Below are 24,957 nucleotides of genomic sequence, written 5' to 3' on the forward strand. Positions count from 1 at the left end.
ACCAAAATATTAAATAATAAAATACTAAGCATTTTTTATCTACATATAAACCTTAATTATCTGATTTTTTCCCAAAATGAATCACGTATGCATTTAACAAAATTGCCTTTGTAAATTGTTAATTTAAAAACCATTCAGTTTTGTTTGTCAAATCAATTTTTTTGAATAATCAAATATAAAGACAAGAGCCTTCAGACTATTGCACTCTCAATATGTTATTTATACTTAAGAAATAACATCGGTCTTAGCGGTGTTTATCGGCCATTTAACACCAGTTTGGAGTTGTGATGCGTAGGAATTGACCACGAAGGCCGTAGGCCTTCGCATCAAAACGACAAAACACCGCTTAGACCGATGTTATTTCGATTCTAAAAGATAAAATAAGGAAGATCACTTATGTTTTTTTTTCAAGCGGTGCAGATTCTCGTATAACGATGTTCGAGTTCGCACCCTAATGTTGCTAAGATAAAGAAAGTATTAAACAAAAGCAATTATAAGAAAAAACGTTATTTTATTTCAACAATAAAAACTTACGTCTTACAATGGATTGTATTGTGTTTACATAACTGCCCCATTTATCAATCTTGTATGTTTGACCTGACGTCTGCGTTTGTGAATGGGTTGCTAACTTAGGATGACGTCATTACGCTGCTTACGGATTGGCACGTTTTGTCGAAATATTCATTAACTGATATGGATCAAATATGTGGCGTTAGTATATATGAGATATTATTTCGGTATTGTATGAAAATAAAACATTGTAAGAACTGTAATATAAATAAAAATGTTTTTTTATTGTTGCTTTAAAAGGGTTTGTAAACTATATTATCGACGGAGAAAACATGACAGCCGCATATACAAGTAGTCCCTAACAAGTGTTTATTGGCAGTTTAACACCGTTTTTTTTTTCTTCTTTGTCTATAGTGCAAAATCACGAGGAGTAATTAATATAATAATAATTCGTAGACTGGGATTTAAAGCTGCAAACGATAGCGAACAGCAGACTGTTTAAAAAGCTAATGGCTATTATAACAGAAAAACAACCACTAGACATCAGAGATATAAAAATAAATATAATATATTATAATGTTTGCTTTTTTTACCTCAAATTCGTCCATTTCTTCAAAAACTTCATATACAGCCAATACTTTATTAATCTCACGCACCGAAACAAGTATGGAGATGAAAAAATTGCTGTCATTCTGCCCTCCTTTTCCCGAAGATTTTGACGTTACGTCATATATGCCCGAGTGCCCTTTTTTTTGTGGCGGCGGCCATATGTCTCTGCCGTGTATCCTCCCCCTACAGTACATACGGTAATTCTTTAAATTTATAGTTTGTATAAGGATTGAATATTACTTTCGGTTCAACTCAATAACGTACATGGTTCTTTAAATGGCATGTTGTAGAGTGCATTCTTTACTTCTTTACTCTCTAAGGTATCATTCTCTGAAATAGATAAAATTAAGGACTAAATTGCTTATGATTTATGATTGAAGCTCATATCCATCAGCTATGTTACATGTATGTTACATAAAAACTACGAAAAAGTAAAGACATTTAGAATAATAGAGTTTTCTTTTTTGCTTCTTTGAAATATAATGAATCCTAATACTACAACACTGAAATATTAAAAAGAATACTTTTAAAACTTATATTAAAACAGTTCAGTTGAACCTAAATATCAATTGAACGAACGTGAAAATGTGCGTTTTACTTAATTAAAATGTAAACAGAAAAAGATCAACAGGCTTCAAAGTCGTTTCATTGGCACAATGTATAAATCAAATATCATAAAGTCGACTATGGTCGACCTTCAAATATTTTTGATTTGACTGTTACGCGCATTATGTGTGATATTTTAACAACACGCAGTTGCAAATGTACGTTTATTTTTAAATTTGCACTTCTCTCACACAGAGGTTAACCAATAACTGTGGGACAATGGTTTAGGCGGAAGTCTATATAAAAAAATACCCCAAAAAACTAGGCTTTGATCAAATGTGTGTTTTAAACATTAAACTATTTACTTAATACTTTAAAGTAAATGTCGCCGTTACTGGTATACAGTTAACAAGATTGGCCCATTTCTACCCGTACATCGCCCACCCTCAGCCAATTAAAACGGAGAATTTAATATGCCTTATATGTATTTAATTTTTTAAAAATACGCAATTTCTAATGTACTTTTTTTTAATTTGCAATGCTCTCATACAAAATGCCAACCAATTATTGTGCCAAAATGAATGAAGCGGAAGTCGTAAAAAAAACCCCAAAACTAGACTTTAAGCAAATATGTGTTTAAGCATTAAATTATTTACACATCACTTTAGAAATATTAACTGTCCCATACTTTATATTGAGCTTCTGATCAATAGAAATTGAAAATTATAGTTAGATCTTAATTTTGTCACGAAGACACATAGTGTTGTTATAAACAAATATCTATATACTTACACAATCATTTAAAAATCATTATATTTATTTAAGTGGCTTGAAAAGCAAATAAAACAGAATAAAATGAAATAAGAATAATTTGCGAGCATATTTTTTGTTTTCAAAGGATTATACATATATATGCGCAGTTAAATGTGAACTAAAACGTTTGATTATTTTCGAATCAGTTTAAGTGTTTCTTCATGCGACCATTCCGATAGATCAATATATCTTTCTACCGTGCGACTATCAGAGATTAATTGAAACACAGGCTGTAAAATTAGTGCTTTCATACTTAATTACATACAAAGTACCTCTGAACGCAAAGCGAAGTCACAGTTTCTATACTCAAAATCTTGTTATCAATTATTGTATCAGTTGTACCTAAAATATCGTTCGACATATAAATAGCCATTTCGCACGTGGTTATTTATCACGTTTTATTTTTTTAGCGTCTCCCTGTTCCCATTGAGCGTAAAGTTACATAGAGAAGTTACGTAGATTACATAAAGAAGTATAACACTGTCAAATATTGGCTTTTTGTTCTTTTTCCAAAACGATAAACATTATGATAAAAGAACATTGTCTCATTTTGTAGCATAAACACCTTTTAATTGACAATAGTCCCTATATTAAATATTACTGCTCTTTGTGAATGTTTGCACGTTCATGTCCCCCGTTCATACAGTTTGCAATATATAGTTACTGCATAATACAAGTATATCATAAGAGTTGTTAAAGATTTCTTAAATATAAAAGCTAAGTACTATTAGAAGAGTATATACATTTAACCCCCAAGATGATGGGAACTTTGTTATGGCCGTGGTCCAAACTCTTTGTGCACGATCCATCCTTGTTTCAAGGAGCGAACAAAAAGAGAAAACCAAAGAAAAATGTGTCCGCTTGAGCATGTTCTTCCCTATATTTTCGTATAACCCATAACTTTGCGACAATTGTTGAAGAGGAAGTCTTTAATAAACACCCCTAAAAGACTAAACTTTGATCTAAAATGTATTTTAAACATTACATTATTTACATGCCACTTTAAAGTTGTTGTCGCCAATTAAAAAGGAAAATTCGATAAGCGTAATATGTGTGATATTTTTTAACAATTCGCAATTACTAATATACTTTTATTTTTTAAATTTGCACCGTTGTCACACAAAATGTCAACCAATTACTGTGCGACAATGATTGAAGCGGAAGTCGAAAAAAATCCCCCATAACTAGACTTTTAGCAAATATGTGTATAAAGCATTGAATTATTGACATATCAGTTTAGAGTTATTAAATGTCCTATTCTTTATATTGAGTTAGTAATGAAAAGAAACTGAAAATTATAGTTAAATCTGAAATTTGTCACGAAGACACATAATTTTGTCAAAAACAAATATGTATATACTTTCACCGGCATTTTATAATCATAATAGTTATTGAACGTGGATTGAAAAGCAAATAACATGTCAATAAAACTTAATAAAATACAACAAGAATAATAAGCGATTATGTTTTTGTTTTCAAAAGAATATATATGTATATGCGCAGTATAATATTCGTATGAGCTGAAACCGTTTGTTGATTTTCGAATCAGTGTTTGGTTTTCTTAATGGTAAACTTTCCTATAAACCAACATTTTTTTCTGACATGCGTCTACCAGAGGTTAATTGAAATATAGGTCGAAGAATTTACCATTTTTATACTTAATTAAATACAAAGTACCTCTGAACGCAAAGCAAAGTCAGAGTTTCTAAAGGGCAAAAACTTATTTCAGTTGCACCTAAACTATCATTCATTCGTATAAGTATGCATTTCGCACGTGGAGTTTGTAATTAATCTAGTTTTATCTTTTATTTTTTAGCGTCTGACAGTTCCCATTGAGCATAAAGTAAGATTAGATAAAGAAATTTAACAATGTTAATTATTTGTTTGTTGTTGTTTTTCCAAATCACATTGTCTCATTTCGTAGCTTAACAACCTTTTAAGTGACAATAGTCCCTTTATTAAAAAATACTGCTCGTTGTTAATGTTTGCACGTTCATGTCATAGTTCATCCAGGTTGCAATATATAGGGTACTGCGCAAAACAAATATATCATACGAATTGTTTAAGACTTCTTAAATGTAAAAACTATGTAATATTAGAAAAGTTTATATATCTTACCCGGATTCGAGATGATGGGAACTTCTTTATGGTCGTGACCCAAATTCGTTATGCACGATCCATCCTTGTTTTAAGATGTAAACAAAAAGAGAAAACCAAAGAGAAATATGTCCGCTTGAGCATGTTCTTCCCTAGTTTTTATGTAATATATTGTAGCATTTTATTGATTTCTAATAACAATACATTGCTGCATATTCCATGACTCTTAAAATTTATCAATTCTTTGTAAATCTATTCATAATCTGTATTTCAAATTTAAAGATATGAATTGTAGTACTGTTATTCAGTACTGTTAAACTTTTGTTATCTTGTTTCTTTGTTGGTTTTCCTTCTGAACATTTTTGAAAGCTAGCAGGGATCAAAATAAAGATAACGTGTGCTTCTTTCCTTCTTTCCCCTCATATGTATAGATAGTAAATATGATTATCAAGTTAACAAGACTCTTGCGTTTACAAGACTTTAACACTATCATAACACAAATAAATGTATAATGGCTCATGGTCTAGCTGGGGCAAGACTTAATTCTGTGGCTTTAGTCAAAGACGTTAATTTCCAACGCATCGGAAGAGTTAACAAGATACAAGCAGAGCTTGCTGGTATTAATTCTTACGTGCCATTGACACATATAAATGCAATTATAAATTTGAAGGACTTCCGTTTTGAATAAAACATATTTACATTCAATAATATTTTGTTATGATCAGTTGGAAACAACCTTTTTTATCATGTGACAGCCAATTGCGTATGTACTGAGTATATAAGTATAAATTGGCTGCTTAAATAATCAATAAAATAGGAGATCAACATTTTCGTGCTGCCATTTCATTTAAAATTAAAAAAAAATATAGTATGGAGTAGATACTAATCAAAGGTATTTAATTTCACTAGAGAGTAAAATTTTGAAAAATATTTTTTTTAAAGTGATTACTTTTTTTCAAAATAAAATATATTTTATTTGCTGTCTTGATATTTTGTATAATAAACACTGCTAATTGTAGAATGTATTAGTCATATCATTAATATTGCCGTTTTTTATATGATAAACATTGTATATGTATTATATTAAATATGTGTCGCCGTTTGTGTTGATGACACATTCATGATGAATGATAAAACACATACTTGGCAATTTCTTATCGATCAGATTTTACATTTATGCGAAATAAAGATATGTGATAAGATAAAAACAAAATTTTGTTATTGAGTTCAGTTTTAGGAAGACATTACTCATTTGATAGAAAAATCTATAAAATCTTTTCAAAATGTAAACTTATTTGTTCTATCAATTCAGAGGTGATTTTATTTTGATATTTTCGTAGTAAATACATATACTCCTACTCATTTGGCAAACTATTCCTACTAATTTTGGTTTTATTTATTAATTAATATAGTTTTGGGAATTTATTTTAGTTGTAACCACATAGATATTTAAACAGAAATAAGTACTTATAAATGTTTGAAATGAAATACGCTATATTTTCTGTAACGTTTGTCCGGTAAATGGCGTAGAAGATGAGACCCTTTTTTTCTAATGAAATACGCTGTATTTTCATGTTGCTATGCATATGTTTGTAGTTAAAGTAAAAGCAGTCAAAAAATAAATTCGTATCTTTTTAAACAGTTAAAATGTGCAAGACAAGTTTAATGCTATTGTTTCTGCTGTCGATAGTCCATACAACAACAGGTAACTAGTTATTATTTATTGTCAATCAAGTAAAAATGTCCATGTAAATTATCATTTTGTTTATGTTTCATTATTGTTATTTGTTTATGATCTAATTTGGTTGACCTTTCTGCCTGTGGCTGGCCTGACATGGAGTAAGAAATGTTTTGAAATGGTTTAATAATTTTTCAACGAAACATTGAAAGGCTATTTCGAATATTATTCAAAGTTCTCTTTATTTTTCATTCTTGTTTTTTTTTTTGAGAACATAACTGAACATTTTATAGTGTAAAACATCTAAAACCATCAAAGGCGCATGCATTCGAAAGCTACAAGTATCAATCACCTTACGATATACTGTAACATTGCCCAAAATATTTCGACCAAGTGGTCAAAGATAATGTTTTAAGAAAATAATGTGTATCTCTACTATTTCAAATGCCAGGTATCATGCGAATCGTTTACTTTAAGCTGATAAATTCATTGACCTGCCGATTATTGCAAATACTCATGGGTGCTTCTGTTACAATTTACTTGAAGACATCTTAAAGTAAATTATCCCTTGTACCAATAACCAGGTGCCGATTATTTGGACATTACTGAAGTAAGACTTGTAGATGGCTATGGTAAATTTAGCGGACGTGTTGAGATCAAGGTTGACGGTGTTTGGGGAACAATCTGTGATAACGCTTTTGACATGAACGACGCCAAAGTCATTTGCAAATCACTGAATCTGACGTATGTTAATCATATTAAATTGTGTAATTATCTCTTCAACACGTTTCCTTTCTTTGTTAAACAAACATACGGAATATTTTTCTTTCGATCGTAATAGAAATAAATGAATTCATCCTTAGATGGGAACTGGCAACTAAAATGTCTAAAACCTGTGTAGCCTCCTTATGTAACTCATCACCTATTTTTGTTCTATTTGGTATTTACATCATACGTTTAAATTATTCAGTACACTATTCCTTAGCTTTTCTTGATTAAAAATTTTGAAAATTTGCATGAATACAAATACAATATCTTCTTGTATCATATCTTATTTTTTAACCTTCTTATGTAAACTTATTATATTTTTTGTTTCCTGTCAAATGTCTCAATTTTATTTTGCATTTGTATTCTAAACATACCTGAACATTTCCTTTTATGTCATGATAGGTTTGTTATTGGAACACATTTTTAAATGTTAGATAAAACTTAATACCAAAGGATATTTATATGCTAAAATATTAATTTCCATTTCAGAGCAACATCATTCTTTACGGGAGCACACTATGGGCTAGGTAAAGGTCCAGTATTTGCTCAAAGGTTTCATTGCTATGGACATGAAAGTCACCTGAGAGGTTGTGGCTTCGACCCAAATACTTTTTGTTCTCATTCACGGGATATTGGGGTAATCTGCACAGGTACAGATTCGTTCTCAGAAAACGTTAATTATCTTTAATAGGTGTGAACTTTTAAAATCCGAGTCCAAAACTTTAGAAAATCAAATATTATCTGTTTCGGCCACCAAGTTCATAAATATCAAAAGCAATTAAACGCCTTCTTTTTAAATTTCGTATTCTTAAAAAACACCTATAAACGATTACTGATCATTACAATATCATAATACTTAGAAACAATATGCAAAATAAAATTTATTTCATAACATTTAGTTAATCAACACTTACCATTTTTAATTCAAGTGGAAAGTTCGTGAAACACATAAGTCAATTGGTTTGTGAGAACACTATGAATGATCATTTCATTTCATTGACAGAATGTGGAGAAATCGACATCAAAAATGGAATCATTGAGTCAATATCATCAAATGGTTCGGTTCTTACAACCTCTTGTGTAACTGACTACCAGACAAACATGCACACAAGTATATGCCAAACTAATGGAACATGGTCAAACGACATTACGTGTGCAACAATTGGTAAGTATCAATTATTTTCTGGATTGATACGTTAACGCTAATGTGCTTGACTTTGCCGTGCATTAAGTGGAAAGATACAGATACACATTTATAAATTTTTATTTTCTTTTATATTGTGTGCATACTAAGGTCAAATGTTAGCTTAATTAAGATTTTGTCATTGCCACTTCCTCCGGCTTTTGCTTGTAATAAAACATCTAGCACAAAAGATTTATGTTTAAATGCGTAGATAGACATATAGGAGATTGAAAAAACATAATAGCACTGATTTATTAGAAAATTGTAACAAAACACATTAAATCAAAACAATTGAGAGGAGGATGGTGGTGTTGTCACCGATTTCGTTTTCAATTAATTTGCCCCTGAATTTGTGGTGTTAAACCCAATATATAGATACATACGTACCGGCTAATTAAAGAAAGCGTACGTTACCAATTATGCAAGATCATTCATTTCACTAAAATAAATATTATCAAACCGAATCACTCCAACGAAGTCAGATACTTTATTTGATAGTTCTTTAATTATACATTAATATATGCTCATTTCAATCAGTGTGATTAGGTAAGAAAAGTCCTTTTGATATTTGTTAATATTATCAAACCACATTTCTCAAGTAATGCATATGATATGCTCATAGTTACACGCTTAACCCATAGATAACATGAATTTCTACAGGGTATCCACTGAACATTACTGACATACGGCTTGTCAACGGTATAGGTCTAACTGATGGTATCGTTGAGCTCAAGGTGAATGGTACTTGGGGACAGATTTGTCGTAACAACTTCAATAGTATCGATGCAAAAGTGATATGCAAAATGCTTGGATTTAAGTAATATTTACTAAGACTATACTATACTTGTGTAAGATCAGTTTGAATTTGTAATTTGTAAGACGAAATTATTTGGTATGATTAGACCCAGATAAGTGTGTTGCATGATTTTAAGTGTTTATTTGAAACCTGTCTGAGATATTTTTATCAGTTCAGTGGGAAGTAACTTGGAGTAATCAACACCGTTCATGAACATGGTTTAATAAAATCTTATTGTTACAAATATTATTAAATTAAAATAGAATAGCTATAATAAATGACAATTTTTACATTACACTGTCTTATTACACATTGTTTAAAACACAATATACCTTGATTTAGTAACATTATGTCAAAATATGTCATTCATGAGGCTTTTTATCATAACTATACTGTACACGTTTTTAAAAAAAAAATAATTTCAGCTACTGGCTTTACGATTCTTCGTCCAAAATCACTTCAAATCCTTATCATTTAGACAAACTTGAATGTATAGGAACGGAGGATCACATAAACGAATGTTTATACGATGTTCGCCAGACGTGTTCGAGTAGCTATCCAACTGTCGTTGAGTGTAGTAAGTTCGATTTAATATTTTTGCTTGCATGTCTAATAGTATTTTGCATAGCGATCTATTAATATACAATGTTAAAACGATATTCAAATGCAGTTGAATTATCTGAAAAAATAACTCAATCTGACAGTGTTGCAAAAGAATATCACGTTTTATTATAAACTTATCAATGAAATATTGAAATGTGTTGATGAAATAAAAATACATATTTTCATTTTCCGTATCTTCATTGTACATTTTTTTTCTCACTTCACTTCCGTATTTTCACTGGTGTCTTGCCGGACTACTTTATCCTAAAATTCAGTCAATATACATAATAAAGAGAAAAAGTATTTCGTATCTTATGGTAAAAATGTAGATAATAAACAAACAAGAAAGTTCTTTTTTCTTTTGTCACTAATTACTTAATTTTTTCATATTTCTACATTTCACTTTAAGCTACCGCCACTCGTGAAATATAACCAGCATTAATAATTTAATAATACTTCCAGATACCTTGATGATATTTTTAATTTAGATAATCCTTATTTTGATCAAATGGTGTCTGACATTTATCCGCATGAACTACAACTTAATAAAACGAACTCTTGAAATTTTAGTACATCATTTTTGGATCTGCATATTACTATCAACAACAATTCTATTCACACGAAAATCTATGATAAAAGAGATGACTTTGACTTTTGTATAGTTAATTATCCACATTTAGATGGAGACGTACCCCATGCAACATCTTACGGGGTTTATGTTTCTCAGTTAATTAGATTCGCTAGAGCTTGTAGCAACGTAGAGGATTTCAACGACCGGAATATTTTTATTACCAGCAAGCTTCTAAAACAGGGCTACCGCTATCATAATTTACGGAAATATTTTACTAAATTTTACAATCGTAACTTTGATTTAATTTCTAAATTCAATAGTGATTTAAAAACTCTTCTGCGACAAGGGATTAGCCAGCCTGGTTTTTATGGCGATGTGATTTACAAACTTCGTAAGATTATGGGTCATGGTAATTTTTCTGCTGTTTTTACTAAAATCATTAAACGTTTTATTAAAAGAGGTTATGACCCCACTATTTTAAGACATACTGCATGTTTAGTGTTCAACCCTTTTACAGTTGGACACTACGCTTTCCTCTTTTGATTGCATCTGACGGACCAAGTTGGGGACTCTATGATGGATAGTTCGTAAAGCCCTTTGGGACTGAATTGTCTTAATGTTCGTCTTCTGCCTTGCTTCGTCGGTAGGGGTGTGGATCGTTGGATAAGTGACGATCCGATCCGAACCACGATTCAGCACTTACGATTCACAAATCGAACCACAAATCTTTTATTATCAAGACACCCATAAAAACATATAAAATAGTCATAAAAACATGTTTATTTAAAAAAAAAAACAGCAACAATACTAAACATTTAATGTTTAATTGATATTTGAATATCTATTGTTGATTAAATAATATTGGAACAATTCATTCATATGTTTGACTTAGAAACTGAGAGTTTTTGCGAAATTTTAGAGTTTCTGGCGAACGTGAAATTGCCGATGTTCGAGATCGATTTTCGGATAGAATCTAAATATCAAAGAAAACTAAAGCGTAAGTGTATTTTTGGTTTGTTGTCCTGGCATTTCGGCACAATATCTTAAATTCTTAAATATCTTATTGAACTTTTTAGTAAGAATGAAACTAAAGCAAAAATGTGCCTAGAAAATGCCGAAAATATTCGACAATCATTCAAAATTACACTCATTTGTAATTTGAGAAAACAGTCTGTAAACTTGCGGCGTAAATAGTCGATAATTTTATCCTTTTGTCGGTAAAATTTGCTAATTTCCAATCAACTGTTGATCTATCGCCTCGTGTTATATCTGGTAATTACATGTACAGCGCGTGTATACATTAGTCTGGTCACTATTCAGAAGCGTTATCGCTGATTGGCTAATCGCTTCAGGGGTCGATGTGCATAGGACCGCCTACCTATCTAGACTGACACGCACTGACGCATTTGTGTATTTGTGGTTGTAAACAATCGGTAATGTTTATGCGTCCCTAGGCAAAATTAAGCGTACGTGGAATCCTTGTCCAGCTGTAATAAACATGCGTACCGGTACACCGAAATAAGCGTGATAAAATATAAACTTTATTTATGTTTTTATTCTTTGGATGAGTATTTTTGTTTTGTTTTTTGAAACCAATTACATCATGGTACATGGTCTTTAACCAGCAAATTGTTTTTAGGTTGACTTCATATAATTTATACTCAAATCGTATTTTTCTCGATTTTAAGAGTGTGAGAAACAGTGAATGTATATAAAAAAAATTAGATCGCGATCCACGATCTCTGGGCTTACGAATATTCAAACTCGATTTTTCACTTTGATTCGTGATTATCCGAGTACTCGGATACTCGCCCCAGCCCTATTCGTCGGGCCCTTGTAGGTGATTTTCTTGTTGCTCTGTCTTCCTTTAGGACATTGAGTACTTTTGTTATGGTCATTGGGTTTACTTTTATATGTTTCTACATGATCATTTTAGTGTTTTACTTATTTAAACCTTTTGTAACCATGACAACTGTTAGAATTTCACTTGGCGGGGATTCATTTTTATTTACACTGTCTCGTTTATAGGAACATGGTGGGCTAAGAGCGAGGTTTGGTGCACCATTAACCGGTTTAAACTCCCCAGCAGTCATTATTATGCTGCTGACCGTTCCAAGGCGGCGCCCACTGTGTTCCTCAGATGTATGTCTATGTTGTTTCATACTGTTTTGGTGACACTTTTGCTTGTGTCCCTTGTTGTTTTCTCGTCTACGGTAAGTATCTTCCCCATTGCCTCTAGTTTTTATTTCTTTAATTACCCCCCCCCCCCCTTCCCCCGGTCTCCTGTCCCCTTCCCCTTTGTGGGCCTATTATTATTTTCTTTGAATTCCTAATCAGTTCCAAATTATTTATCATTTAATGATTAACCTGTCCGTGCTCTGTCTTTGCCCTGTCCTGTTTTTGTTCGGGGTCCGCCTGGGCTCCTTGCCGTTGGTTCTTGTTGCTGGGTCATATGGGGGTTGCGTTCATTGAACGCCGCCTTTCCTTGTTGATCTTGTTATCATATAAAAAATTGAATAAACTCTGTTTTTTTCTTAAATTGTAATCGTGTACTTATGTTGACTGATTTTTTTAAAACATCCTTAAACTTCTAGAGTATTAACTAACTACAGAGTATCAGACGGTCATTGGTTATAGATAATTTAACAATGCTGAGTACAAAAATAATTCTATTGCACTCATTCCGTAAATAAGTAAATTTACACAAGATTCAATTATTGCCTTTTGCTTTATGGCATGATTCATATCTTTGATGAAAATATAAACTTGAATGACGTAAATGTTTATAGTGTTCCCACGCTGTTGAACATCTTATTTTCTTTTCCCAAGTTTCATTAAAATAGTCCAACAAACAGAAAATCTGTTGTTTTTTTATTATAAATACTAGGCTTTTATCCTAACCATAAATAAGAAATTATCATTTTCTAATTGATGATAAAATGTATTCACTCAAACCATTAAAAGCCCCCTTGTGAATAATTCAAATAAGCATTTAACATTTGTTTCGAATGAATTTCAATATATTTTCAAAGTGTTTTGAAAATCTCTGATTATCGATGCTAGACACTATATACATGCATGAATATTTCAATTTGCGTAATGCCTCTTGCCTTTTCATATCTTTTTTTGTGGATAAGCATTACAAAACATCAAAACAAAATCCTGATAGAGTCCTGTATTTTCATAATGTTTGAAACTAGTTTTAAATCACCAAGATGTTAGCTTTACAGTTATTAAACTTATGTAAATGTAAAAGAAAAATCTGACAATCATGAAGCATGCTGTCTTGATGTATAAAGTTGATTAAGATAGTTGACCTATACATGGAGTGCTGTAGGTATAGAACATTTGATCTCTATTAATATAAAACTCACCTTTTTCTTTAATATCTCTCACTCTGTAAATTTATATATCCAATACCACTGCAAATTTTTAAAGCCTTTTGCGAGGTTTGCTTTCAGTACTTTCTTTCAAATCTACGATTACTATAAATTCCTTGCAGGTTTTGATGATATATCTGTAAGAGTTAAACATAAACATAACGTAAAAATGGTGAAAATAGTAAAGCAAATTGTATGTCATTTCATTATTTTTACACGTCAGGAACATGCAAAACAGGTTAAGGTGTATATTGTGTTGATCTTTATAATAACAATGGGTTTACAGTAAATAATGTGCATTTTCTGTTCAGACCAAAGTAAAAAGTGTTGTTTTTTTTTGTCAGATAAAGTGTAATATCATTGTCCTTGAAGTATTGAGTGCCATAATTTGAGAAATCATGAAAGAATAATTTTAACAATGATGGGCGAGATTATGTGGTCTATAATTTGCTGGTTCATTCTTTAGACTTACCACCCATATTCTGTCTTGTCAAATTTAAATTAAATTTAAAAGACAAACTAATTATCACGAAGTTGAAAATTTCAAAAACAAAACAAATAAAATATAAATGATAATTTTATTATAAATAATAATAATTGAAAATAATTTTCATATCATTATGGTGTAATAATAAGATATGTTTAAAATGAAATAACTATTTTTTTTTATAATTCAGTTTCACGATATAAATCAAAACGTTTGTTTTTATCGAGATAAAATTGTCTAAATATTTCAAAATATGTACGGTAAAATGTCAGTATCTATGTTTTAGAAACTCTATACCAGGAACACATAAATATTATAATCTCAAAATCATAATAGTCGAACTTAATGAAACGGCAATGAAAACATATGCTCTTTTTACTTTTTAGAATATCCATATAATATAACAGATGTTAGGCTTGTCGGGGGAACAGGTCCATATGACGGTCGTGTTGAAGTCAAGATAAACGATGGCTGGGGAACTGTTTGCAGTAGATACATCGGATCATATGACGCTGACACTTTATGTAAATCAATGGATTTAAAGTAAGCATCATACTGAAGCTGAAAGTCCTATCTGTCATGTCATGTCGTGAATTAACATCGGAATATTAATATTATGTATTAATAATGCTATAAAAACACTCATTTAGCTAAAATATATCCATTCAATAGAAAGATTCATGTCATTAAATTATAAAAGCTTAATCAGATGTCTTAATAATAATAATAATAATAATGATAATAATAATAATAATAAAATGTCTTAATAATCATAATAATACTGTTTGGCAACTTAAGTTATTATCCTTGACTTAGTAAAAGTTTGCAACTTGTGTCAAGTATTTGACCGTAAGTCATGAAACTTTACAGAAATATTGGTTGGCATATGCACATGGGGGTTTGATTGTGAATTTATTAAGTATTGGAAGAGTAATTGTCCTTGACTTAAAAAAAACCCGCTCCATTATGTTGTGGTGTGTGTTCCTTGAGTGCTAGAGTTAGAATCAACTAACTTAACAGAATAATGATCGTTGTGCACCTGGTACTTTGCATGTGGATGTTTTAAGTTTTCAGTTATTGCCCTTGATTTGACTTAGTATAAATTTTCAACTTGTTCATGCATAGCTCAAAAAGTATTTGCCCTGTAGGCCTTAAAGTTTACAAGAATGTTGGTCAGCTTATGTTCTTATGCACCTTGGGATTGTAAGAGGATTTATTCAGTATTTGTAAAGTTCTTGCCCTTGACTTAGTAAATTATTTTTAGTTTTTAACTTGTGTCACTTTAGCGCAAAAAATATTTGAGTTTTCATGAGATAGACAAAATTGTGGAGTGTCCGGGTACCCTTGTCCTATGGACACATTTCTAGTTAAATTCTTATATTTGCATTTGATTTTAAAGCTTGGAATTTATTAAATTGCAGATTAACTAGCTACTTTTCCTATTCTTCTGTTTACGGACAAGGAACGGGAGCTATATATATAGGTGATATGGGGTGCTCCGCTACAAAAACTCATGTAAATCAGTGTAGTTTTGTGCCTCCAAGACGACGCTATTGCTCTCACAGTCGTGATATGTCGTTAGTGTGTACACGTAAGCATTATATTTCCCTTTCTTATCTTTTTTGTATGAATATAACTGATAGATAATTTGCTATTTGCAAACATAATCAGACCATTTGACTTCATTTTATCATTTTAAAACCAATACATATTACATGGCTTGCTGAGGTTCTTAATAATGATGATGATGAATGTGTTGCTATCTCAAGCAAGGTACGGTTTTTCTTAAATAAATCTTTCTCATTCAAATTAAAATACTCTGGAATTGTTTCTGGTATCATTTGTTTTGATTGACGTATATAAATTTTGTCTTGAACCAGTCTTCAAACTATAAGTGTTGTTATAATTTTTTATCATTCGTGATTAAATTAAATTTCAATATATCAAATGTTGGGGATTGAATACCGCTTCCAGGAATTTTTGAATAATTTTTAAATCGTTGCTCGAGAGGATGAAAGATGAATTGACGCATTCATACCAAATCTGCAATTCTTACATTTTACTTTAGTTGTCATGACTATCAAGGGATCACATTTTCTCTAGATTTTCATATACATAAAAACAAACGCAAATTTACATTCATTGAAACTTTAATAACATTATTTTATTGACAGCTTGTGGTAAACCGACAATACAATATGGATCTTTTTCTTCTTTCAATGGTACTGTACTGACTGCAAAGTGCGACGTTGGATATCAACCAGAAACAATAACATTTGATTGTCATGAAAATGGGACTTGGTTGCAAACTGACAAATGCTCATCAAAATACTGTACGTTACTTTTTTTACCCAACTTGTAATATCCTTATGTCAATACATTAACATGATTTTGTCTCTCTCCATACGTTTAAAAATGGTAATGGTCTCTGTTGAAAGGTCAGGTACACATTTGCAATCAGCATTTTAAAGCTGTTGAGTTTAATACATTTAAACACATATTTAAGAAATAATTTATCCCAAACAGTGATTTTATCGCTCAATAAAATCAATGTTTGAAGATTCAATGCGAGGACTTGTATCACGTGGGCTGCGCCCATAATGATTCGCATTCGAACGACTGATTTGTTTCCGTTCTTATATTCAGCGCTCACATTCTATAATAATTAAATCAATGTTTGGAGTTTCAATGCGAAGAATTGTATCACGAGGGCGCAGCCCACGTGATATAATGATTCGCATTCGAACGACAAGCAATTATTTTATCAAGCGATAAAATCACCCATTGGGATATATTATTTCGATTCTAACACGACGTAAACAAATAAATGCTGCTGTACCTGTTATTAAGCTAAATTGCGCCTGATTTCTTTCCGTTCTTATTTTTAGCGCTCACATTCATTAAGTCACATGATTAAATATAGAACGTCGACAGTGATTTTATTGCAAAAAAACACGCACTTTCGATTCTTCTATGTTCAAAAGGGAAAAATGCGGGTCGTGTTAAAATGATATATTTTTATCATTTATAATATATTTATGAATTTATATATACAATGATAATAGTCTTTATTATATGATCTAAATATAGCTGCAATCTAATTGGTCCAAACAGTAGTCAACAGAACTTTTTATAAGATCATATTCACTGGGTGTTGTATCATATTCACTGGCTGAATTGGATTTTCCCAGTTTAAAAATAGAATGAGACTCACATTCAGTGACCATACACCGTATACTGTTAATTACGCGTGCTAATAAACAAATAATTGTTGCGTTTTGTTCTTTATGGCATATTTCTCAACAAAAATATCATTATCGCCTCGGTCAATATGTCATCTGCCGGTGAATATCACATCATATTTAATGGCTCACTAGTCAATAATTGTATAATATTCAATGGCTCACAAGTCAATAATTGTATAATATGTTAAACATTTATAATATAATAAAAATATATGAATCAATATATTCATTAAATATTATCAAATAAAAATATATTAAATATTATTTTAACAACGTTATTTCCTTTCTATGGTGAGTTTAGTTAATAATGTGGTACCTCATATATGATATACCATTAAAAACGACCCTTTAGTTAATTTTATGTGAACAAGTTTAATGTTGATGCTGCACATCAAAGACGCCGCCAAATGATTTGAACAGTGACAGGTAATGTAATTGACAACTGTTCTCTGTTACAGTTGAATATCCGAACATTTAATCAAGTTTCTTAAAGGTCTTGGTATGTGCTCGTTGTTTAATAATTATTAAGTTGCATATTTTTGTGAAAAAGTAGAACCTAATGCATAAATTCACAAAGTAATGCCATGTCTGAAATTATGAAATGATTGTCTGCTGCGACAAAGATTGAAAGGTCTGGTGGAAGAAAAATAAATTGGATAACCATTAAAAATGAAATAATCGGTATACGAACTTAAAGGTCATAAAATCAAGCGTCCTAAAATATTGATATTGGGCCGAAATATTGGTGCGAATTGCGTAGTATTCGAATGATTTTGAGGACGAACTGTTCTGTTATTTTACAAAAATGTGATATCAAAAAAATAGGTATTAATGATATGTTAAATATAATCAATTCTTAGTTACGTATTGTTTACTTATTTATTAAAGATTAAACTATTTGATGAAACACAATATTGCATATCTGTTTGCAATCCACTTACCGCGGAATTTAGGTATACAACCACTAAATGTAATAAAAAAATCTAAGGAAAAGAGAACAATCGTCCCATAATCCTTCAAAACAACCTAATGCAAATATTTGTGATACATTTTAAACCAAACTTTCTTTTGCACTCAATTAATCTGTTTTATAACTTAACTGTTAATTATTTTCACGAATAATCTTACGTAACGACTGTTTTGCAAACAATATGTCCGTTGCACCATACAAATCTCCGTTGCGTATTTTAGTCATACCTCTTGTTGCCTGTCCGAATTTGGTCCCCCTCATTAGAATATAGACTGGCTCATTGAGTCGTTATATATTAGATAAATATAAAAAGATAAAAATAAAAAGAATATAATATTCAAACATGACACTATCTCTTCAGCTAAGCGCTAAATTTAATTCCTTAAAGCTCCGTGGCACGTTGTACATCAGGAAAGCTAATTGTATTAGAGAATATGAATACAATGTGATTTTGTTAAAACAAAATTAACTACACAAAAGTAAGACTAACATTTTCCCAATTGCTGAATAGACGAACGCATGCATATCTACTAGCCGCCTCGTGATCAAATAGTTTTATAATGTACAGCTACAAGCCTTACCTTTTATCATATTGGCATAATTATTAATTATATGTTTTAATTATAGCTTATCCGTTAGAAATAAGAGATTTGAAGCTTGTTAACAGCTATGGTCATCACGAAGGTCGTGTAGAGATACAGGTTGATGGTATTTGGGGAACCATATGTAGCAACAACTTTACCATAACAGAGGCTAACGTCATATGTCACATGCTCGGATTAGAGTATGTTTCTTATTATGTTGTATTTTTGATTATTTTGAATTAAATACAAATACAATTAAGCATAAAATAGAACAAAACATATTTGTTTCTATTGCAAGTTGACATTTTATTATATTTCGTGAACTTCAAAAATGGTATTTAAAACTTAAGGCTATGCGACATGTGAGAATACTGTTTTGAAGCTTACGATATAAATTTCATCTTACACAAAAAATATATATATATCCTATACGTATCATATAAATACAATACAATATGAATGTTTTATTGTAAAATAAAAAATAACGTAGAAAAACTTCATAAAGCATGTTGAGAGTTTAGTTCGGAAGTTTATTTTCGACTTAAAGCAGTAACAAATATTCACTTTTGTTTGGCTGTCGTACTGAGTTAAACACATATCACATGTTATAGAAGCAACAATATGCTGCCAATAAACTTAGCTGCTTTGCGTACTGTAATACCAATATACATGTATTTAATGAGTTATTATAATGTAAATTCAAAATGACCTTTTGTTAAACTCAACTTATGTTGACTTATTTAACCATATGCGCAGTGTTTGTAAAAGAAACATTAAATAATATATTGCTAAATATGCGTTTAAAAATCAAACTAATGATTCAGAATATAATAATCTACTGTTCTGATGGAAATTAAACTATGTTGATTCTTTATTAACAGAGCAAGTCATATTAACACAGATACTTGGGGCGACGGCCCGGTTTTTATTACAAATCTTCAATGCAATGGAAATGAATCACAAATCAACAACTGTTCTTACAATGTAGATAATAATTGCTTGTACACACAAAGTGCAGGAGTCCACTGTACAGGTCATTATTTTGTTTTTATTTGTTTCCCTTTTCTCTGGTGTATGATGTTGTTAAAATTCAATAATCAGTCTTTGACGAATAGTACTTTTGGAAAAAAACTAAAATCTCATTGCACATATAGCAATAACATATATAATACCAGCTAATATTTCTATTCAGTCTTTGGATATGTAGCCTGCTTTTTAAACTGGGGGGGGGGGGGGGCGAATACGGCGCATTTTATAGAAATGGCACGAACATGTCATATTAAGGTTCCATAATAACCGCCGTTTGAAGACATAGTAGGCACGTACTACTCCGCCCATGAACAAGCTCAATTTAACCAAGCATGAGCCATTAATAAATTTACCATTTCGAACGTTCTTTCATGTTTTCCTATTTCAATATCAATTTGATGTATGGTTTAGGCCGCCTTTCTTTTTACTGGTATGATACAGAATTAAATTCAGTATTTTGGATTCAATTCTGTTATTATACAGGGTTGCTGAATGTTGCTTGTCAAAGATACTGTACTTTATATACAAGTTGTTTGCAGACAAGTAGTTCAAAATGTCAAATGCATGATATAATTACATTAAAAATGACAGACATTTTTTCAAAAGAACTTATTGAGCTCAATCAAAAACCATTATGTTACATATAAATAAACAGGGTCTTTTAAGCGAATATTTGCTCTCTCAGATATGTTATATCATTTTACAGGATACCAACTGAATGTAACTGGATGGCGACTAGCCGGTACAAATGGGCCATATCATGGTAGAGTTGAATTAGAAGTAAATGGCACATGGGGAACGATCTGTTCATCATGGTTCTACAATGATAATTTAGGAACTGTAATATGCAATATGTTTGGATTACGGTAATCATTTAAGCTTATATCAGGCTTCTTGTAACTTCTCAGGAGAAAAAATGATTTAACACCAAAGTACTGAAAGATTGTTTCAATGATTTTTTTATTATCAGAGAAAAAATATAAAAATAATTTTCTTTCTGATTGTTACCTTGCAGATATAATACTTATTACTTTGATGCATATTATGGACAAGGAGAAGGACCAATTTACATAGACAGACTATACTGTAGTAGCAGCTACTATACAGATATAAATAGATGCAAATATGTTGCAAACAACTACTACGGTACATGTTCGCATGAAAGGGATTTATCAGTGAAGTGCTTTGGTAATTTATTTGCATGTATTCAATTAAGGTTTACATGTGTATACACTTATGTAAATTTTAGACATTTCTTGTCAATGAATGAATCACTAGCTAATAATCATAGAAAAATATTTTGTTTTCTTTAAAGTTATTTAATAGAGACAGCTATACACTGATTTTGTAGTCATGGATTTTGCCTAAAATGAATCAATTACAGCGGGTAACACATAAAGTTTAAATAACCACCTTTTGAAAATTAGTCTATGTTTTTTTGTAATTTTGATCAACATATCTAAATTGTTATCAAAATAATTCTATCATCAGGTCCGTTTCTGAATATAACGGATGTGCGATTAACAAATGGAACAGGACCTAACGATGGTAGGGCAGAAATCAAAGTAAACGACACATGGGGAACTGTTTGCGATTCCAATTTTGCCTTAAGAGATGCAGAGGTGTTTTGTAACATGCTTAGCCTTAAGTAAGTTGCTTAAGACATATTTTAAAGATAATCAAATGGCAAATTGTGTTTATTTTGGATGAAATATATTGTAAAACGTCATTTGTAACACGATATTATTTGTACACACATGAGGGATTTTAGTCAAAATTTCTTGTGGCTGATAATAGGGAGATGACTTTAACCAAAAAGTAAATGGAAAGACTAGTCAGTTTTGAAAATGATTCCTTAATCGATATGATTAGATATCTTTTATTGAACTTGTAAATGTATGCCCTATACAAGTGATACCAATATACCGTATTTCAAATATTAAGAGGATATGTTTTCGTTTGAGTGAAATATGGAATATATTTTCACGAAACATGATAAAATGCCACACATTTTCACGAGCCGTCCCGCAATATACCATATGTCACGAAAAATGAAAATAACTTTTTTATTTAATTTCATTATCAAAGAAAAATGATAACAAACCCCATTGCTTGCTACGCATCAGCAACTGTACAGCGCGCAGTAATATATTATTGCGTCTTGTTTTGCACGCGGCGTTTCATTGCCACGTCACGTAAACAACTATTTAAACGTCTGTACAGCGTTAATAAATGAATTAAAAATATTAGTGTTCGAATTTATTTTCTTAGTTAGACCATTTTCTTTTATTCTAGATTGTTTACAAAACAAAATTGAACAAAAGGTTGTTTTGTATTTCTCAGATCTTTCAAACAAAATGGCGAAATAAATCCCTTAAAATAAATTTGAGTTCCGACTCCGCCCACTTTCATATTCATATTTCATATTTATTTTAAAAAATTAGAAATATATTTGACTGATATAGCACCAGGGTTCATGGGTAAAATTAAGTAAATTTGAGTTATTAAATCTATAGTTATTCAAAAACGTTTTAGGACTTCAAATATAGTGTTTTTATAGTTAAGAAACATATATATAATAATTGTCATTTATAAATACTTTTGTTTTGCCGATGTACTCGAAAAATAACTGTGAAAGCTGTAGTAAATTAAGGCAGCAAGAATAAAGTTTAAGTATATTTTAATCTTTAAAAATACTATTTGTATATATATTTTTTAAAAACTACTAGAGCGGTTAGGTTTTTCACCGGGGCATTATATGGAGAAGGAAGTGGGCCGGTTTATATTGATCAACTTATCTGTGACAGTGGTGATGTTGAACTAAGTGACTGCCAATATTTGTTTCTTAATGAATGCAGTCATAGCAGAGATGTTTCTATTGTATGTAATGGTAGGTCATTTTATTGTTTTTTGTTTCTTAATAAGTCTGGTCCTTTATTGTAACGGAAAATCTTTTCATCGTTTCTGTTGCTTGAAAACACATCTGCGGATGTTTCTCAATTAAATACTTTACCATTTCATGTTAAAATGTTGAATTCTGCTTAAGACACGGTGCTTGGGCGTGATCGGTAGTTTGTACTTTACAGTACCGTCTATGAACAGGCTCAAACAAACTGAGCCTGCAGCATTTCAATTTTGCCGTTTTCTACTAACATTAGGAATTTTTTTCTCTATTCTCAATTTGATTAAGAACATCTACAAACTGCTTCTTTTGTGTAATATGATTATCTGATTTAAAAACGCTGTCTGTATTTTAGATAGTGCTAAATATGTGTATAAGATAATTTGTAAATTCATCTAAGGGAATTCAAAGTCAAGAAAATTCTTAGTTGGTAAAAATAGATCTTTCAATCAACAGCTTTGATGAACCTTAAGCTTTTATAATTCTTTTGGACTTTTCCAAACAATGCAGATAGTGAGTATTGAAAATTCTTTCTGATTAGGTCTGTAAATGAGAGGTGCTAAATAAGCTATATGACTATATAAACTACTGAATGACGGTAATTATATTATAAACTCATTTTATTATTTTTAGTAAATGAAGAGCCAGGGAACAAGTATATAACCTTTTAACATTTAAAATATATATTTTATTCATTTAAGAGTGCGGGGACCAGACAACTCTCATTGGGATGCTGGATATTACATACAATGGTTCAACTTTGTATTGCTGACTGCTCCTACTATTAAAACATATTTAGGCCCATATTAAAGATGACTTGTGACAATAATACACAGACATGGCAAACAGAAGGAGAATGTCAAGAATACGGTATATACAAAATCAATGCACTTATTGAAAATGATTAATAATAAAATGCTTTTAAAATCAATTGCAAACAATCATGATGTATTGATTAAATGAGAGATAAAGTAAGATAAAACAAAACCATTGGTTGTTATTATGACAAGTAACATTTCTTGTTACAACATAATTGTCAGAAAGTAAGAAATGAATGAATGAATGTAACCGAGTCTGGAGCAAAATAGTAATATTATTTTTTTTAATTTAATAAATGTATATTTCAAAGAAATAACTGCATGAAGGGTTACTTTTTTTTCAGGATATCCATTAAGATATCACCTGAAAATAAAACTGTCAGGAGGGGAACTCAACGTCAAAAGGGTAAGGGTGGAAATAAAAATCTTTTTGACACTTGGGGAACCAGTATGTGACCATGGTTTCGGTAAAAATTGAAGCCGACACAATAATGTGCAATGATTGGTTTCCCGTAAAAGAAACAAAATTATCTATTTCTTTTATTGAATATCAAAAACATAAAGTTGGAGTATCAATAAAGGATTCAGCCAATGCTTGAATCATTGCCCTCGGAGAATGATAAAATTGTATATTTGTTTAAATGTCTCTTTAGGGAAATTCTTAAATACAGATGTACTTGTAAAATTCTCTTTAAAGATAAATACAAATCATGTACTCATAAACTATATGTTTATTAATTTCTAATAACAAAATTTAAACTTGTACAACACTAAATAGGCGGTAAAAGCTTGAAAGTCAAACGAAATTTAATTTTATCATTTATTTGGACACCTCTAAATCAAAAATGTAGCCCCATCAACATACGCAAAATATTTGTTTTCCAGTTCCTGCGGTCTCATTTTCTCCACGGCGCCTACCTTTGGCCGAAGGTTCTGGTCCAATATTGGTTTGATGACCCTTACAATGTAAGATTTAATGCTACACAATCAACAAATTGTAGGGGTTACGACAAACCTATGATAATTGCTAATCACTTCAAATGAAACGTTTCTGTTGTTTGTACTGGTAAGAGCAATTAATTAAAAAAAACACTGTTAGTTATTTCAAACTTTGCTTTGCTAAACGAAAAAAAAAATTTTTACTAAGAGGGCTATTTGCCTCAATTTTACATTGTTTAAGTCTTAAATTTATTTCCGTTTTCGTGATTTGTAATACATACAAATGTTTTAAATTAATTCATTTTACATGTAAACATTTCTATGTATTACAATGAGGTATCATAACATAACTTTATAGGAATGTGAATTTAATAATGGCATACTTGAATTGATTTAGAATGATTTAATTACTAATTTTAAAGAATTTTT

General features: G+C 30.7%; 1 protein-coding gene across 1 annotated transcript; it reads left to right on the forward strand.

Annotated features, from left to right (window-relative positions):
- Positions 1-6,218: 6,218 nt before the first annotated feature.
- LOC132721253 (scavenger receptor cysteine-rich type 1 protein M130-like) lies at positions 6,219-20,739 on the forward strand. Its single transcript, XM_060705535.1, has 12 exons — positions 6,219-6,280; positions 6,838-6,997; positions 7,511-7,671; positions 8,025-8,186; positions 8,865-9,021; positions 9,426-9,577; positions 14,428-14,584; positions 15,463-15,632; positions 16,216-16,374; positions 18,884-19,040; positions 19,722-19,873; positions 20,576-20,739. The coding sequence occupies exons 1-12, from the start codon at positions 6,223-6,225 to the stop codon at positions 20,737-20,739; spliced, it is 1,809 nt and encodes a 602-aa protein (XP_060561518.1). The 5' UTR covers positions 6,219-6,222.
- The last annotated feature ends 4,218 nt before the right edge of the window (positions 20,740-24,957 follow it).

The sequence above is a fragment of the Ruditapes philippinarum genome, unplaced genomic scaffold (assembly GCF_026571515.1).
Source record: "Ruditapes philippinarum isolate M1 unplaced genomic scaffold, ASM2657151v2 ctg10272_1_1_1_1, whole genome shotgun sequence".
NCBI lineage: Eukaryota > Metazoa > Mollusca > Bivalvia > Venerida > Veneridae > Ruditapes > Ruditapes philippinarum.